The 19981-nt window shown below is 41.9% G+C and overlaps 1 protein-coding gene across 4 annotated transcripts in view; it reads right to left on the reverse strand.

The window, feature by feature from the left end:
* Positions 1–19981, reverse strand: part of Arhgef28 (Rho guanine nucleotide exchange factor 28) — a 361317-nt gene that overhangs the window by 26664 nt on the left and 314672 nt on the right. For 3 of the 4 annotated variants that reach the window (XM_045133599.1, XM_045133602.1, XM_004651536.2), the window contains 4 exons: positions 17947–17985; positions 17813–17860; positions 9893–10375; positions 8031–8331 (listed from right to left, as the gene is read on the reverse strand). In XM_045133599.1, the coding sequence (XP_044989534.1) occupies positions 8031–8331; positions 9893–10375; positions 17813–17860; positions 17947–17985 (871 nt within the window). Of the gene's footprint in view, positions 1–4185; positions 4328–8030; positions 8332–9892; positions 10376–17812; positions 17861–17946; positions 17986–19981 lie in introns of those variants that run through there. The other variant, XM_045133601.1, reaches the window with a different exon arrangement.

Here is a 19981-nt window from a genome sequence, read left to right on the forward strand (position 1 = left end):
TAGGGATGAGTCAGGAGACAGACCCCAGAATCTGATACATGGGGGTGGGGGTGATGCTTCCTTTGCCACTGTTGGATCACTGTGGTGGATAATTGTTAGGAACATGGTAACAAACAACTTTCCTGCCAGACATAACACCATTTTAGAAAGGTCAAGCGTGTTGCTTAGAGGCTGTGTGTGTGTGTGTGTGTGTGTGTGTGTGTGTGTGTAATGTTTAAAGCTAAGGATGACCCAATGCCAGATCTGACTCTGCAACCATTTATAAATGGACTCCCACTTGAACAGCCCTAAGGCCTAAGTAGGGACCCAGGGGCAATGTGGGGCTGAGTGGGCAGCCACATGGCTCCCTGCCTCTGAATCCACCCACCTGCTGGTTCTGCCCCCTGCTGTGGACTGGGCTCCAGGTGCTAAGGCGGGATGGCCCATGCCCAGTTGGCTCACGTAGCTAACCTGCCCCCAGAGAATATGCGATCAGGAAGTTGGCAGAAAGCACTCGTGGCTCACCAGGCTCTAACGAGCAAATGTCAGGTTTCCTTTGCCTGGTACAGAATTTGCAAGGCTCTAAAGTCAGTTATCTACATTCATCAACGGGGAACATTAAAGCTAAGCTTTTGAGCCTAGTTTTTCATACACCCATCATGACATAGATTAACAACAGCAAGCTATGTGATGGTTTCCTTTATTATCTACGGTGATCAGATTCTTAAAAAAAAAAAAAAGGCTTAGGACTCTCAAATGGTCTCTGAATTTTGACTTCTTCGAATTCATATATATATATGTGTGTGTGTGTGTGTGTGTGTGTGTGTGTGTGTGTGTGTGTGTGTATATATATATATATACGATTTGATGCTATAATAAATGTTCTCAACCCTTCAGCTTTCTTTCATTTAAATAATGCAAAATACAGACATCTTATATTCCCAGTTCATAGAACAATCTCAAAATTCCCAAAACCCCTTAATGAAGGCCTAGACTGGCAAAAAACATCTTAAATTTCTTATATAGGCCATATAAGTAGGAAACAAACTCAGAGACTCAATATATTCTACTATTCAAGAAACGTTAGCCAGATGCACAAGTGGGCACATGTGTCTGGAGTTCGTTTGCAGCGGCTGGAGGCCCTGGCGTGTCCATATTCTCTCTCTCTCTCTCTCTCTCTCTCTCTCTCTCTCTCTCTCTCTCTCCCCCCCTCCCTCCCTCCCTCCCTCCCTCTCTCTCTCTGTCAAATAAATAAATAAAAATGCTTAAAAAAAAAGAAAAAGAAATTAAATGAAGCCGGGCGTGGTGGTGCATGCCTTTAATCTCAGCACTCGGGAGGCAGAGGTAGGAGGATCACTGTGAGTTCAAGGCCACCCTGAGACTACAGAGTGAATTCCAGGCCAGCCTGAGCTAGAGTGAAACCCTACCTTGAATTAAAAAAAAAAAACAAGAAATGAGCCTGGACAGGTCAGTATTTTCTGCCCTAGCTTCTATGTTTTGATACAGGTTTGATAACATACATATCTCTAAACACACATAACTATACATATATATCACAATTTAATGTCATGTAATTTTTTCAAACAATGGAAGAAGGTATAATTTGCTTCTGCTCAGTTTAAATTTTTATTTATTTGAGAGGAAGGAAGGAAGGAAGGAAGGAAGGAAGGAAGGAAGGAAGGAAGGAAGGAAGGAGGGAGGGAGGGAGGGAGGGAGGGAGGGAGGGAGGGAGGGAGGGAGGGAAGGAAGGAAGAAAGAAAGAAAGAAAGAAAGAAAGAAAGAAAGAAAGAAAGAAAGAAAGAAAGAAAGGGAGAGAGAGGGAGAGAATGGGCACGCCAGGGCCTTCAGCCACTGCAAACAAACTCCAGACATGTGTACCCCTTGTGCATATGTGACACCCTGTGCTTACACCATGTACATCTGGCTTATGTGGGACCTGGAGATTCAAACATGAGTTCTTAGGCTTCACAGGCAAGCACCTTAACCACGAAGCCATCTCTCCACCCCATCTCATAATTTTTTCACAAAGTTCAATTCACTGCCTTAACCAAGTAAATAAGAAAACAGCAAGGTAGGCAAGTTACCATTCAACTTTGGTTCATTAAAAAGTGGAGTAAGGGGACTTTTATGACCTCTAAGACTATTGCAGGGAGGACTTTCACTCGCTGTAAAGGGCTGAAGTATGCTTTCTAGAAGTTCACATGCAGCCCTCAGGACTTCAGAATTTACCTGGATCTAGGGCCTTTAAGAGGAATTAAATCAAAGAAGGTCATTAGTGTGGGCCCCAAGGTATCATGACTGGTAAGGGTTGAAGCCGGGTGTGGTGGCACACATCTTTAATCCCAACACTCGGGAGGCTGAGGTAGGAGGATCACTGTGAGTTTGAGGCCACCCTGAGACTACACAGTGAATTACAGGTCAGCCTGGGCCTGGAGCACAACCCTACCTTGAAAAAGCAAAAACAAGGGCTAGAGAGATGGCTTAGCAGTTAAGCACTTGCCTGTGAAGCCTAAGACCCAGGTTCTAGGCTTGATTCCCCAGGACCCACGTTAGCCAGATGCACAAAGGGGCACACATGTTTGGAGTTGTTTTGCAGTGGCTGGAGGCCCTGGCACACCCATTCTCTCTCTATCTATCTGCCTCTTTCTCTCTCTGTCTCTCTCAAATAAATAAATAAAAATGAATAAAATTTTTTGAAAAAGTAAAAAGAAAAAGAAAGTTGATTAGGACAGTCAGGCACTGAAGAAAGACTGTGTGAAGGAGAAGGAGAGAGACCTCCACAGAGACCAAGCCTGCCAGCACCTTGGTTTAGTCTCCAGAACTGTGAGGAAGTCAATTTCTGTGGTTGCATCCACCCAGTCTGAGACACTGGCTTTGGCAGCCCTAGAAACACTTCCACAACCACCATTCATACACTGTCACACATATGACACTGAGGTCTATGTGTCTAAGGCCACTTTTAGCTTTGTGGGAAATTGCCCGAAGGTCTTTGGCAAAGCTTTTCCCACATAGATGACACAGATGAGGTGCCAATTTCTGGATTATGGAATAGTTTTAAGACAGTGTAGATGACCAGAACTCTTGCTCTTAAATTCCTTTACTTAACTACAAACTACAGAACAGCCTTTAATTTGGAACTTTTCTGTATTAAAAAAAAAAAAAAAGTAACTGTGATACTCTGATTATGATGCTTTGAATTTTGAAAATGTTTTGCCGGGCACCAAATTCTACTGTGTACTAAAAGAAAAAATCCTTTGGAGCGAAATTTTAATAAAGCTACTCTTATGTCCAATAGCTAAAAGATTACCATAAAATTTGGTTCAATTTTGTTTTATCAGATGCATAACCAATTCATTAATTATCTGCAAAGGGAACTTTTTTTAGGTAGTGTGAAAATAGAGTACAGAGATATAGATAAAAATATCACTATAAGGGAGACCAGTATAACTAATATGATTTCAGATTCACATACCATAAAATGATTTTTACTAACTAACAAAAATGGCAAATAAAACAAACTAATAGATTGCATTCAATATATAGTTAAAAAAAATTAAATCTAGGAGGAAAAAGCCTCACAGGAAAAAAATGACTTGTTTTCTTTCTTTAAGAGTAATACAGTTGAGCATTTCATAGGGCCAATTACATAGCAATTGTCCCACAGAGACTTTATTGTTTAGAGAAATTCAACTTTTTGTGGTCTTGGCCAGTATCCCCTAGAAGAAGGCAAAAAAAAAAAAAAAAAGTATTAAACACAACCATTCCTTCCACTGTAAATAAAATCAAATGCCAATTTGGATTTAATAATCAAACATCCAAGTTTTGTGTTCATTAAATAACTTCCCAAACTAGAAAGTCAAATTCTTTCTAGTGCTACCTTAAAGAGATTCAGAAATAAAATGGATTATTAGACATTAGAAAAAACAAATTATCCTTAAGAAAATGTGCCTCATGGGGACAAACTTAAGCTAAAGGGTATTTATGCTATCTGAAGATATTAGGCCCCATGTGAGAATTGGACTCAGAAATCCAAAACATTGAGAAATGGTTTCCAAATGGGAATATTAAAAAGGGAGGAGGGAGAAGAAAATAAACAAAAACAAAACTCTGGCCCTTTCTCATGAGTATGCTGCCAGACATTACACAAAGATTTGTCCTCCATCCTTCAAGCCCAACTTCTGTTAAAAGAACAACTCAACACAGGCCTTCGACATCAGTTGTGTTTAATGCAACCATTTGAACACATGAGCTCCAGAGCCAGTATATTCGGGTTCATGTTCCTGTTGCCCCACGTGCCAGCCGTGTGACCCTGGACAAGTTTCTTCACGTTTCTGTCTTCTTCTCCTTTCTGAAGTGGAGGTAATCACAGAACCATGTCAGTGAATTGTCCTATCAAATGAGTTTCTCCATGGGAAGCCTCAGCATTGGGGCTGGGGAGATGGCTCAGTGGATATATAGCGCTTGCCTTATAAGAAAGAGTAACTGAGCTCAGAACTCTAGGACAGCTTCCCCCCCACCCCGCGCCACGCCAAAAAAGCTGGGGGCTGTAGTGTGCAACGTCTGCAATCCCAGCTCTCCACGGATGAGAAGGAAGGTGGAAACAGCATCTCGCAGAAGTTCACCGGCCAGCTAGCCTGACAAACACAGCCGTGGAAAACAATAAAGGACAGTGCCTCAAACAAGTGAGGATGGATACCTGAAGCTGTCCCTGACCTCCACACGCCTACTGTGACACACTCTCACAAATATGAATATGCAAGTGCGTGTGCATGCATGCACACACACACACCCCCAAAAGAAAACCTTCTGCAAGTAATGGCATCCGATGTGTCACATAGTTACTGGTAGCAGTGGCAGTAGGCAAACAATTTAAAAACGAATGCCAGGGATGGAGAGATGGCTTAATGGTTAAGGCACTTGCCTGTGAAGCCTAAGGACCCAGGTTCAATTCTCCAGGTCCCACGTAAGCCAGATGCACAAAGTGGTGCATGTGTCTGGAGTTCGTTTGCACTGGCTGGAGGCCCTGGCGCGCCCATTCTCTCTCTCTCCCTCTATCTGTCTTTCTCTCTGTCTGTCGCTCTCAAATAAATAAATAAATAATTTTTTTAAAAAGTCAGTCTGTTGGGCTTGCCTCAAAAAAAAAAAAAAAGAGCAAGAGAGAGAAAGAAAAGAAGTAAAAATAACAAAGATTCCAATCTAAGGGACTTCTAAACACATTCATGGATGTTATTTACATTTTTTCCCCTTCAACCTGCCTATTTCTGAAATCCATATTGCTATTGGCCTGAGCTGGGCCCTTACACACAAGTACTGAGTCAGACAAACAATTCTTAAGGCGTTTTTCTGAAATAGCTGACCTCAGGATCCACAGCTTTGATTAATCATGGTTAAACGCACATTGAACAAAAATCCCATCTAAGAGCATCACAGGCAAGCACTGCTCGAACACAGAGAAACGGCAATGCTCACAACGGTCACCACTCTCCCAAGGATTCAGGAGCAGACCACCCTTGACTCCACACTCCACTCACCCTCCACACCACACAGCACAGCAAGGGCCTGCTTGTGCCATCCCAGTGCCCCTGTATCCCTGTCCCCCAAAAGCGCGTGTGGAAAGCACTTGGAGCTGTAAAGACTCCCACTACTGGTTGCTAAGTGCTACTTTCAGCCATAAGGACTATGAAAGCTCTAGAGTGGCCCGAACAATTGTATCTGGCTCTGGCCACCCTTGTGAGAAAATGGGCCCTATTTTTTCATTCCACTTCCCTATGATTGCCTGTTATCTGAACTTCTTTTCTCCCAGAAATTGTTTATCATGTTTAAATTAAAAAAAAAAAAATAGCCGGGCATGGTGGCGCACGCCTTTAATCCCAGCACTCGGGAGGCAGAGGTAGGTGGGTCTCTGTGAGTTCAAGGCCACCCTGAGACTCCATAGTGAGTTCCAGGTCAGCCTAAGCTAGAGTGAGACCCTACCTCAAATATATATATATATATATATATATATATATCACTACTTAGAAAACTAACAACAAACCGTGCACATAGCAATTTTGGTTTTGGCATTTTTGATCTAAAATCCTTCTTATATACCTCAGGAAGTTCCTGGGAAATTCAGGCTTAAGTTGCTCTTCCTTCCTTCTGTCAATATACTGACCTTGACCTACACTGGACATACAATTTCTTAAGCAAAAAGTCAATTTTCTCAGCACCGTTCTTGGATCTATGTAAGGATGCACATGGACAGAGAACGGTTCTGTGTATAATCCCTTTAATTTCCTAAGTACATTCATATCTACTGCAAGTTTGCTGCCAAATGCACAAAACTTTCTTCTTCAAAGCACAAGGCAATAGAAAAGATGGCAGATACAAAAGAAGGAAAGACCAAGCCGGGCATGATGGCACACACCTTTAATCCCAGCAGTTGGGAGGCAGAGGTAGGAGGATCGCTGTGAGTTCAAGGCCAGCCTGAGACTACACAGTGCGTTTCAGGTCAGTCTGGGCTAGAGTGAGACCCTACCTCGAAAAAACAAAAAAACAAAAAAACAAAAAAAAAAAGAAGGAAGGAAAAATACTTCGTTGAAACAAAAGCTGAATGTGGTTTAACTCAAACTGAGTTTCTGAATGACACCAAAGCTGGTATGCAAAACCACACTGACCAAACACACAAGACCCTGGAAATAGCAAGTTAATGAAGCAATACAGCGGAGCAGCACGGGCCCACTAAAGCACTGAAGGCCCTCTGCACCGTGGTCTCCACGGTATTAAGTTACAAGATAATATATGAAAGGGGTTTCCGTTTTCTAAATTTCATTTCAGCATTTTTTTTTAAATCCAAGCTATCCCATTGTGCTTTTGTTCATTTTTTCCTTTAAGATCCATTTGAAATAAGACTTTGACGCACTACTTCATGCTTTCTTATGCTCTGACAAGAATTAAGAATGTTATGGTGATGACAGAGTGGTATAAAAAATTAGCCACTGCTGAGAATCACCATCTTCTAGATTGGTAATAAATCAATTTGCAGGCAGTGTCAGAATTATTACTCCCTAATTGGAAGAAGCCAAATGCTTTAGAAACTTTTTTGTTGCTGAAAAATTATCCTCCCAACTGGCAAACTGAGAGAGAGAAAGGGAGAGAGTGTGTGTGTGTGGGGGGGGAATAGATATATGTGTGTATGTGTGTATACATATATATATACATACATATGTACATGTATACATACACACACATACATTCAGGCCAGAGTCCAGTCTATGTCCAGTTGTAAAGATCTCTATACTTCTACTGGCTTTATGTTGCTCAAACATGTGGCCGTCAGTGATTAATTTCACATCCATGTGGCTGGCCATTTGTTTATTCTATTGCATACCATCTGTCTTTCAGTAGAGAGGTTTCAAGTTCTTCTCATTCCCTACCTCCTATCCCACAGCAAACAATTTATAATAGACAGAGATTTAAATCATTTGGATTCATGTGGAGTTGGAAACCTGAGCTGCCCTCCCTTTATATTTGGCAAATGCTTTAATGGGATTAGCAAATTGTGTTATTACGAGGCACTTCTGGAGAGACGACACCTTTACTTACAATGACAAATGATGCCGATGGTTTCATTTTGGGTGTTTCATAGCAATATCGAAGATTTCACAAACATTACAGGAAATTGCCCTGGTAGACAATCAAGTCCTGCCACAAATCCTGTCCACCCCTTTTATTTCTGAAAGCTGACAGGGACACATGTCAGGAACGGTGGGGAACGAATATCAAGTTGCTCTATGTTTTAGGACTCAACATTTAGCCCACAGGCCTATAACCCCCATCTTATATTGCCCACAGCATTCCCTAAACCCTACCGCACAGCTTTGCTTATCTAGACACATAGGCGTGCAGACAGTCCCCTAAACTTCCCCAGGGAAAAGTCTCTGCCACCGATTCCCACTCACCACCACCAATATTCTCACTCTAGCACTCTCCTTGATTCTCCTCTAGAAGAGCCGGCTGCTCAGAGAACTTCTTGTTGAGACCATACAGAGGGAGCAGAAAGAGCGAATTACCATTGGTACAAGAATCCTTGCTGCTGCCGTGGAGAGGGGCTGTCTGTTGGCAGGGCGCTGTGGCTGTCCAAAGTTCGTGGTGGACATCCGGAGGCTGAGAATCGTCTGTCTTCAGGTCTGATTCATTGTCACTAGTCCTTACCAAATCAGGATTAGATATATTCGGGGGATAAGAGGTATCCCAGTGGATACCTGATGGATTCGATTTGTTAAACGTGTTAAGTGACATTTCTACTAAAGCTTCGTTGACAAAGAATGAGTTTTCATGACACAAACTCTCAGACCGATTAAGTTCCATTACCTGTGTAAAAAAAAAAAAAAAAAAAAAAAAAAAAAAAAAAAAAAAAAAAACCACAAATAAAACCCTGTTATAGCGTCTCCAGCAATGTAAACAAAGTATTTCTTCAGCTCATAGGCCTGAATATCCTTTTCTCTAGAAATCAGCATTTTCAATAAGAATGAGGTCAAGGAAAACTCTACCATTTACTCTCGCCTCCCAACCCCTTTTCAATGAGCTAGAACCAAAACCTTCAATTCGCTATGCACGATATATCTTTTTTTAAAAAAAATAGCCGTGTTCTATGCCATTAGAAAGTTAGCTCCCACTTTATTTTAATCAAAGCAAGCAGCATTTCCACTTTTGCTAAGAGCTGCAAACATTCATCTATGCACAAAGAATTTGCAATAAATGTAATTTAGCCAACTTGAAAGGAGAATCAGATGCAGCCTCCGTTCCTTCTTATAAGCCCATTAACTTTTACAACTTGATGCGCTCTCAATAAAAAGCGCACATGTGACGCACAGTGCGGGGAGACACCCCAGGAACATGGGCTTTTCAAGCATGGTTAGAGAGGAAGCCAGGGGAACAAGAGTCCTCCAAAAGGTCTGATCCTATTTGAGCATTAATCAGTGTGCCTCATGGTAGCTATTTTTAGTGAAATAGACTTTTAATTTTTTTTGGTTCTTAGAGGTAGGGTTTCACTTTAGCCCAGGATAACCTGGAATTCACTATGCAGTCTCAAGGTGGCCGTGAACTCATGGCGATCCTCCTACCTTTCTGCCTCCCAAGTGCTGGGATTAAAGGCATGCATCACCACGCCTGGCTTGGCTTTGAATTTAATATAGACAATTCACAAAAAGAGGATGCTTGACATAACAGAATAGCGTTACAGTTACTCAATTCAGTATATACATGGACAGCTAAGTGATCGACTAAAGGGCATGTGTACCATATGGCAGAATATTCTTATTCTATCACATAGGAAGAGATCACTTAAAGAACAAAAACGCAATGGGACTTTCATATTTTAATTCAACATGCCTATCCAGGGTTTTGGAACGTTCTTGACTTTTTTTTTTTTTTTTTGAGGTAGGGTTTCGCTCTAGCCCAGGCTGACCTGGAATTCACTATGTAGTCTCAGGGTGGCCTCGAACTCATGGGGATCCTCCTATCTCTGCCTGCCGAGTGCCCGGCTTTAAAAAGTTCCTGACTTCTTAAAAAAGCAAAAAAATTTTTTTAAAAAAGGGCTGGAGAGATGGCTTAGCGGTTAAGCGCTTGCCTGTGAAGCCTAAGCACCCCGGTTCGAGGCTCGGTTCCCCAGGTCCCACGTTAGCCAGATGCACAAGGGGGCGCACGCGTCTGGAGTTCGTTTGCAGAGGCTGGAAGCCCTGGCGCGCCCATTCTCTCTCTCTCTCTCTGTCTTTCTCTCTGTGTCTGACGCTCTCAAATAAATAAATAAATACCTAAAAAAAAAGTTCCTGACTTCTGCCACGTACAGACCGAGACCCTTTCGTGAGCTCTTGCACGAGAACCCTCAACCCGGATAACCCGTTAAGTGGGCACTTGCAGGGCTGAGCCCTACCTCCTTGTTCCCAGGAGGGAACGCGGCCGGCAGGCTCCTCTGGCGACTGTGTTTCCAGTGGTCCAGCAGGCCTTGCTGGACGCGCATCCTCTCCCTCTCCCTCTCCACCAGGCGCTGGCCGGCGCGCAGCCGCTCCAGGTTCTGCTGGTACTCCTGCAGCTGGAGGTCCAGCTCGCTGCGGTTGCGCAGCAGCAGCTCCTCCTGGGTGCGGCACTCGCGCTCCCGCGCCTGCAGCCGGCTCTCCTGGGCCTCCTGCTGCCGCTGCTGCTGGTCGCACGTGCGGCGCCAGCGCCGCTGCTCCTGCTGGAACTGGTGCTGAAGCCGCTGGAGGTCGGCCAGCTCCTCGAGCTGCTTCTCCGGGTGGCGGGGTTTCTCCTGCTCCGGAAAGGGGCCACCGCGGAAGGAACTGCCCGGAGCCAGGCTCTCCTGCTGCAGAACCAGCTTGTGGATCTCAATGTGACTGTCCTGGATGGTCAGGGCCGCCTGCGGGTATTGGGGAGTGGGGGGCAGTCAGAATAAGTTAAGTTGATAAGCACAGGCTTCTATGACTGATGGGATCCCCCCCTTTTTTTCTTTATTTTTATTTATTAGAGGGTGACAGACAGAGATGAGGAGAGAGGGGGAGAGTGAGAGAGAATGGGCACGCCAGGGCCTCCAGCCACTGCAAACGAACTCCAGATGCGTGCGCCCCCTTGTGCATCTGGCTAACGTGGGCCCTGGGGAATCGAGCCTCAAACCGGGGTTCTTATGCTTCACAGGCAAGCGCTTAACCGCTAAGCCATCGCTCCAGCCTCCCCCTTTTTTGATAAAGGAGCAGAATTATTTTTATTTATTTGAGAGAGAGAGAGAGAGAAGCAGTGAGAGAGAAAGAGAATGGCTGTACCAGGGCCTTCAGCCACTACAAACTACAGACGCATGTATCACCTTGTGCAGCTGGCTTACATGGGCCCTAGGGAATCGAACCTGGGTCCTTTGGCTTTGCAGGCAAGTGCCTTAACCGCTAAGCCATCTCTCCAGCTCTCTCCCCACTTTTTGAGGCAAGGTCTCTCTCTAGCCCAGGTTGGCCTCAAAACTCTCCAACTCTAGTTGATTCTCCTACCTTAGCCTCCCCAAAGCTGGAAGTACAGGTATGAGGCACCCCCAGCCCTGCTGCTACACTTATGGGATCTAGACTGTCCCCCAAAGACCATGTTTGAAGGCTTGGCGGGCACCATTACTGGGAAGTGCCAAGCCCTTTGGAGGTAGGGTCTAGAGGATGCCCACAGAGGGCATTCCCTTGAAGGAACTATTGGGACTGAACACCTCCGCTCTTGTTTTGTTTCCTGGTGCCATGAGGTAACCATTCCTCTCTACCTCGTACTCTGGGCCATCAAGTTCTGTCTCATCACAGGCCTATGGACTAAAACCTTTGAAACCAGAAGCCAACATGAACTTTTCTTCCTTTAGTTGATAATTTCAAGTATTTTGTCAACGAGATGGAATGCTAACCCGGGCCGTGTCTTGTTTGTGCAGTAGGGCCTCCAGGTGGCAAGCATCTCTGAACACAAAATCCTTGACCGAGTTATTTCCTGTTAATATCCTGTCCCTTCTCCAAGTTACATCCAATGACAAACTTAAAGGCTTCAAATAGGCCTGCATACATCTCCCAATTGCATGACCCAGGAAGTTATGTGGAGAAGAAATGAAGCACAAAATCAACATCACTGGTCCTTGGTATCTAAAAGGGATTGGTTCTAGGTTCCAGCAGAAACCTATCTGTGGATGTTGAAACCTTTCCTTAAAATGCCTTAGTGTTGACACATAGTTTACCCACTTTAAAGCCCCTCTAGATTACTTAAACCACCCAGTATAATACCTATACTTCATTCACATAGAGGTCCAGTGGAGGACTCAGCAAGAAATAATTGCAAGTTCTGCTGTTTAGAAGTTTCTAGGCTTTCTTTTTCCATAAGTTCAATTCAAAGTTAGCTGAATCAGAAGTTGCAGAATCCATGGCCACAGAGGGCGGATGATGCTCATTCTTCCTTTTGGAAAAGTGGTTGTTGGGCAGTATTTAAAGAAATCCTTTGGGTAAGGACTTAGTATATAAATTTGGAAGACTCTCAATTCCTGTTCTGTATCACATTCTCTCTCTGAGGTCTCCCCAGTCAGTAATTCATGGACATTTAAGAATCTATATAAACATGGCAGTATCCTTTATTTGAGTCCCAAACCAGAAATTATTTGAGCTCCATATGTTGCGTTCATGAAGACATAAAAATAAAATTCAACTACTTGGAGACTTTTGGTAAATAATCTTTTATATAATACCCAAGAATACCAGTTAATACCATTTTTAGGAGCTATGTAAATGGTTAAAGTTAGTTTCCTTAATGTTATGTTTCTACATTATATCAGGAAGGTCTTGCATAAAAACAACTAAGCTGATACTCATTTGTTTAATAGATTGCTAACAGGAGGCTGCAATGATTAAGGGAAAACAGATCCTCTAGATCCCAGAGGACATTACCAAACAGATTTAAATAACATTTTGAGTTATGGTATCTGCCTATGAAAAGTTTGGCAACATCACAGGAAATAATTGCCAAGACTTGGAAAGGTGCCACTAAACCAAAAAGTCTCCGTGAATGCCCTTGAAAGCTTTTAATTTTATAAGTCCCCATTTAAAGTACAAAGAGGCATAGAAGGGACAAATTGAAAATGGAAACATGCTGGGTATGTGTGTGTATTCTGACTCGCTATGAGAAATCATTATTCTCCTAGGGGTAAATTCACATTTCTCTTTCCTAAGAATTTTTAAAAGTGCCCATGTAACAGATCCAGGGGAGATGGGGATTTGACCATTTATTCTTTGTTAGATCAGCAGTTTCCTATACTTCAGAAAGTTAAAGAACGAAGGTATATTTTGGACTCATACCTGCTTGGAAGTAAGACAACAATATATTTCACTATAAACTTTTGAAATAAAATTCACATTTTTATTCATTTGAAAAGTAATTTTTAAAGTCAGGTTTACCTTTGATTAATGGCTTTCAGGAGTTACAAAGGGAACAATGATCATCACTGAGAATAGGTACAAATTACTAGGCTCCTTGGATATAGAATAATAAGACATACAAATAAACCACTGCTGGCCTGACAGAGAAAACCGTAGATTCTATACCTTCACTTAATTCCAATAAATCCTGAGGGTATCAATATTGTAAAAGAAGCAAAAGTCCAGCATGACATGATTTTGCTTGTCAGAACTAGTGTAGGCATTAACTCTTATTTGAGGATTGTAGTTAGAATAATTCATTGTGGCCATAAGGAATATCCTACTTGACAGTTGAGATAAAACCATTTTCTCAGGCTGAAGAGATGGCTTAAAAGTTATGATGCTCACTGGCAAAGCCAAAGGGTCCAGGTTCAGTTCCCCAGGACCCACATAAAGCCAGATGCACAAGGTAGCGCATGCATCTGGAGTTCGTTTGCAGTGGCTGGAGGCCTAGGCATACTCATTCTCTCTCTCTCTCTCTCCCTCTCTCTCTCTCTCTCTCTCTCTCTCTCACTCAATAAATTTAAAAAATTAAAAAAGGTTTTCTTCCTTATAACAGTGGTAAAACTGAAGACTGGATATTCATTTTATATTGGAAGTTTACATTTATTATTAAGTTTAGGGCAGAAAACAACACTTAAGCTATTCCCAGTTCACAGTCTCTTCACTTACTTTAATAGAATATCTGTGTCCTGTCCTTTTTGCCTGGCTGTACCTCTTCTCCAACTCTACTCTTCTAATGTAGGGATCAGATTTCATTTTCATGTTGCAGGCATGCTTACGTAAAAACTTCACTGACACATAAGAAATTCAGCCTCTAAAGAGATGACTGTGCCACAAACAGAAGTACTTCAGAGTCCATATCCATAGTAATAGACCAACTCAACTATGTTGGTTGAGTTAAAAACAAAATCCACTGTAGACTTTGATATTTTCCATGTGGCTTCAGCTCAATGTATTGAACTTTTTAATGCAATTTTTTTGGACCCTGGATCCACAAAAGGCTGGATTCAGGGTTGAACAGAAAAGACATGACTATACAGATTTTCACTATATAGCACAAGTCATGATGTTCAATAGTTTTGTCCTTTGAGAATCAATAGGCTAATTCAAACTACAAGCCTTCTCAGTTGACATCTAAGAGAAAATTTGGGGGATAGACTGATGGATTAGCAGTTAAAGGCCCTTGATTGTAAAGCCTGAAGGCCCAGGTTTGATTCCCCAGTACCTGCATAAACCCAGATACACAAAGTGGTGCGTGTGTCTGGAGTTCATTTGCAGTGGCGAGAGGTCCTGGCATGCCCATATTCACTCTCTCTGTTTCTCATTCTCTTTCAAATAAATAAGTATTTTTAAAAGTTTAGTTAGATGAAATAAAGCTTATTTGCTGATGAACCAACCTCTCAGAACATCTATCTTAGATTAGCATATGTTATATAAGACAATAAAAGTATACGTACAAAACTGTGTACAAACTATCACCTTGGTTTTTATGTTAACACATTTTCAGAAATTCTAGCCAAAGCAATAGGCCAAGAAAATGAAATTGATATAATTATTGAAGAATAGTCACAGTACTAATGTTTTCAAATTTTTATTTTCTACCTGTAAACACTCCCAAATAATCAATAGGAAAATTATTAAAAATAAAGTAGGGCTGTAGAGATGGATTAGCAGTTAAGGTGCTTGCCTGCAAAGCCCAAGAATTCATGTTCAAATCTCCAGGTCCCACGTAGCCAGACACATAGTGTCGTAAACACGCAATGTCACACATATACCACAAGAGGGCATATGCATCTGGAGTTCATTTGCAGCAGGCTGAAGGTCCTTGGCAGGCCCATTCTCCCTCTCCCCCCCCCCCTCTTTCTTTCTCTCTCTCTCTCCCCTCCTTCTTTCTCTGTCTCTTAAAAATAATTAAATAAAATTTAATGATTTGGCCAGTTATAAAATAAATACACAAAATCAATGCCTTCATATTAGCAACAACCACTGGGGAAACACTATATATATCACATAATGTTTAAACATAACATATATGGTTTATAGCATATATATATATATATATATATATATATATATATGTATATATATATATATATATATGTATGTATGTATATGTATGTATGTATGTATGTGAGTATGTGTGTGTGTGTGTGTGTGTGTATGTCATATAGTAAGATAATTATAAAGCTTGGCAATACAACCTAAAGTAAGAGATGACTGACCCTGTTCTTAGACAAGAAAACTGATTATGGAAAAAGCACTAATTCTCTTCAATTTAATGCATCAATATAATAAGGTTTTATTTAATGGTCTTGGTAGGAGTTAAGAAATTCGACAGTGACTTAAAAGCTCTGGTAAAAGAATCTATAAGCATACAGAAAAAAATAATAAGAGAATAGTGTTGACATAGATTCAAATCTAATTCAAATCCTAAATAACTGAGACTGGTATTGAGCAAGAGCACTGGGCCTGTGAGCCATACAGCGTAAGAGGAAGAAGTGTTGACAGGGTTGAAATATACATAAGGAACACCAATGGGAAAAGGGTATAAATTTTGTGACTTGATCAATCAACAACTATTTATAAATTATTCAAGTTAAATTATGAAAGAAGGTAAAAGAGACGTCAGGGGACTGGAGAGATGGCTTAGTGGTTAAGATGTTTGCCTGCAAAGCCAAAGGATCTCAATTCGATTCTCTAGGACCCATGTAAGCTAGATGCACAAGGGGCCACATGCATCTGGAGTTCGCTTGCAGTAGCTGAAGGCCCTGGAGCACCCACTCTCTCTCTATCTCTCTCTCTGCCTCATTCTCTCTCATATAAATAAATAAATAAAAATATTTAAAAAAATTTTAAAAAGAAAATCAAATACAATATGTCATTAGCCTGCTGAAAAATTACTTAATTTTCATCTAACATTTATAAGGTATAGAATATGAAATAGGATTCATAGACCAGGTAGGAAAAAAGTTTAGTCTCATTAGTAAAATGAACAAATTAAAATAATCAGATTATCTTGAGCCATTTTTTTTAACTGAGGTGGGAAAGAAAAGGGTGATTTGTATATTTTGTCAATGCTTATGAAAAGCCTCAAAAGTAATTGTGGTACCTTATTCTAATGACATATCCAGATTATGGTCAAAGAGATTGGAATGCAAGGATGTTGGCAATGTTTGGTTATTGATAACACAAAAGTGTAAACATAAGGGGTTGGATAAATTCCATGGATTCAAATGTTACATATTCATTAAAAATCAAGCTAAAGGGCTGGATAGAGGGCTCAACTGGTCAAGTGTATGCCACTCAAGCCACGAGGACCTGAGTTAACATCCCTGGTACCCATGTTACATGTCAGGCACAGCGGTGTATGCCTGTGATCTCAGTGCTGGGGGATGGAAACAGGGAGTCCTTGGGGCTCACTGGCTACCTAGTCTAGCCAAACTGGTAAGCTCAAGATTCAGCACCAGATCATATCCCAAAGAACAAGGTGGGTAGCAAGACAGGAAGGCCCTTAATGTTAACCTGTGGTCTCCACACAGATGCACACACACACCTGCAAACATGCATGCACACATAACATGCAAACAAGTCAGGCCAGAATGCAACAATAATTGATGCTACAGAAAGGTATATGTTACCAACGGGCAATATAAAATAATCTATAAGATCTGCAGGGACATATGTGAATATGGTGATAGCAAATTGTTTTATTAGTTGTTCTTTTTTTCCTAGGTAGGGGATCTCACTCTAGGCCAGGATGACCTGGAGCTCACTCTGTAGTCTCAGGCTGGCCTCGAACTCTTGATGATCCTCCTACCTGTGCCCTCCTGAGTGCTAGGCTTAAAGGCAGGCAACACCACTCCCAGCTTAGTTATTCTTTTAAATTAGCATGGCCATATAGTAATTCTCTCGATAGCACCATAAGCCATTTTCCTTTATTTTCATACTCATGGTTCTCTACAAAGTAATATTGCTTTTACAGCATCAAAAAGTTTTTAAAACCTATTTTATTTGAGAGAGAGAATGAAGTACAGAAAGAAAGAGAGAATGGGCGCTCCAGGGCCTCTAGTCACTGCAAACAAACTACAGATGCGTGTGCCCCCTTGTGCATCTGGCTTACATGGGTCCTGGAGACGTAAACCAGGATCCTATGGCTTTGCAGGCAAATGCCTTAACCACTAAGCCATCTCTCCAGCCTAGCATCACAGTTTTTTAATGAGAAAATTAAGCAAATGGACACACCCATCCTCCTTTCTGTGCTTGGCCTTAATGATAGATTATGCATTCCTGTAATCCACAATACAAGCATGATCTTTATGCCCAGTCTCCCTTCAAAGACAATAAGCCATTTCAAGGTGCGTTTGGTGGCCCATTGCTCTTGTAAGCTTGTCCTTTCGCGCGGTGTCCAGCCCACAGAGGGTGCCCAATACACATGCTGAGTGGTAAGTCTACCCCAGCAAACGAGAGCGTGCAAGCTATCGGTCTACTATCAGGCCTAAGGCCACACGTGGCAGTGAAACAAACTTAGGTGTGAATTTAAGTTTTCACCAGAAGATATGAAGTCATGCTACACTCACTGAACAGTTTCATTGTAAACGTCAAGCCAGAGCCTATTCATCGCTATTTTTTTTTAAAAGATATGAACTGTTTTATGGGTTCTGAGAATAACAGTATAACCTGTAGTGGTGGCGCTGCCTGGTGATTACAAAACCAGGTGAAATTCAACGTGTCTGGTGGAGCTGCACAGAAGAAGGAGTTGGCATTCCTCTAAGACCACTCATTACCTTTCAAATGTTCTAATTTCTACAGCCTGGGAATCATCAAAGTACACTGCGTTAAGATGAACATTCACAAGGTCAAGATGAGAGGAAAGCTATTACCTGAAGGCTGTACAGGAGACGGGTCAAGTTCTGGATAGCTTGTATAATCTGAAAAATAAGGTAAGATGTGTCAAATTCGTGAAAGAGCTTTCTTTAGCCACAAATGGAGAACGTTTAGAATAGGCATAGCTCACCTCTGACTGTGAAGAACCTGGAAAACTTCTGTATTCCACCTAAAATACATAAAAACATGAGAAAATGAATGGCCACTCGACGCTTGAAAAGCTACACTGCAGTGTTCTAAAATGTACGCTCTTTGCTGTCTAAACTCAGTCACCTCATCTACAGTGACCCTCTCCTGTCAGGAATGAACACGTGGAGAATTACCTTGATAGCAAAGGACCTGCCCACCCCATGCAAACTTAAGACATCCATGCCAACGTTTACCCAGCCAGCTCTTAAAACAACGTGGATGACAGTGAGGAAACTTTGTGAATCCTTGACTTGCCTCCTGCGACAGGCTGACACCTTACATTCTAGAGGCTATAGAACCTCACACCAAGCCTCTGGTTCCCAACCTCAGTGTTGGGATGAAGGATGCCATAATAGCCATGGTTACACAAAGATGGCCCAAAGGAAGTGCTTAGCTGGTCTTCTTCAGGTCCTTCCTCAATCACTGCCCCAGCTGAAAAGGGTACATGAGGCCTAAGGAGACCACCTCCTCCTTGGGGATGGGGTCAGTTACCTCATTCCTTGTCTCTCACTTAGCACACATGAAGGGGACAGGTGGAGATTGAGAATTTCAGTTTCTAGAACTGAATTAAACATTTGTTTATTCATGGTCTGTCTTTGCTCACTAGCAGGTATAAGCCAGTGAGGACTAAGACATTGTAGCCACTATTATATCTGCAAACCTAAGTCTGATGCGTGAAAGGGACGCTCAGTCAATGTGAACGACTAGAAGATGAACTGAACTGTGTTCTACTCAGGAAGCACCCATCACCCACTGCAACCACACTGCATGGAGCGAGAGGTCATGAGACTCTGCTCTCTTGAAAGCCTACGGTCTCCTTGTATGTGGCTGGCTTTGGTCTGAGCAGATGTCAGTTTAAGCCCTGGAAAAAAAAAAAGCAGTCAGTCATGGAAATGTTCTCAGGTAACTTCCAGCCTGTTACCAGAACAGCCCACGTTGTTCAGACTGATGGTGAGCTTAGCCAGATCTCTTCTTCCTTCATTCTGACAACTAAAGCTTTCATTACTGAGAAGCCCCTCTATGAGAGAGAGGACAAAGGTTGAAAAAGGAGACATAGCTTGAAGTCTTCAGATCTGTGTCCAACCATATGGAAGATTCTAGGACAGGGGACTTCAGTCCTATAGTAAGTTCTAAAGTTCTAGCTTTTCTTGTGGGTGCTTTCTGGCTCATTCATTGCTTTTGTAGGAAAGAAAAAACACCACCACAGTCTATAAAAATTAGACATGTAGAAATGAGTTGGGTTGTATTGCATTTGGTTACTGTTACCCAAAAACCACTGCATTCGAGGTGAAAAAAGAAATGGCACATCGTTTTTCAATGGAGCTGTTCTGCCACCTGGTGGCTCTACTCCATAACTGCAGTTAATTATTTACACTGAGAAGTTCTTCCCTTGGTTTTCTTCTGCAGAAATTTGAACCTTACCTTATTAAAGAAGCTGGCAATAAGACACCCATTGTACATTTATTAAAGTCTTATGTCAGGTGGTCCTATATCTGTACATTTCGTTTCTTAAAACTGTCTTATCAAGGGCTACGTTTTCCTGATAGGTTAATCCAAAAGAGAAACTGGGATGGTAGCTGCCGCTGCTTTCCACACAGGATTAAACTACAACTGGCTCAACTCTCCTTCCTTGCTTCCTTCTTACAACCTCAGAGTGACCGAGAGCGACAAACTTCTGTCTTAAAATTTTTTTTTAATTAAAAAATTTTAAAAATGAGCAGCAAATCACAGCTGCCTTTTCCGCGAAGGTTTGAAAATCAGACTTGGTTATCTGTCATACAGATAACTTCAAAAATCTGTACTCTAGTCAAACGTCACCTCTATTAATAAGCATGCAGCATTTTCCCCACATTGGCATGTGTTGCTACTTGGTAACAATATTAATTGGGCTTTTTAAAAGTAAAACCCTAGCGTCCCTGACAATCCCAAGCACTCACCACTCCCAGAATCACAGTTTTCATTCTTTCCCTGCTTGT

This window comes from Jaculus jaculus, chromosome 14 (assembly GCF_020740685.1).
Source record: "Jaculus jaculus isolate mJacJac1 chromosome 14, mJacJac1.mat.Y.cur, whole genome shotgun sequence".
In the NCBI taxonomy this organism is placed as follows: Eukaryota; Metazoa; Chordata; class Mammalia; order Rodentia; family Dipodidae; genus Jaculus; species Jaculus jaculus.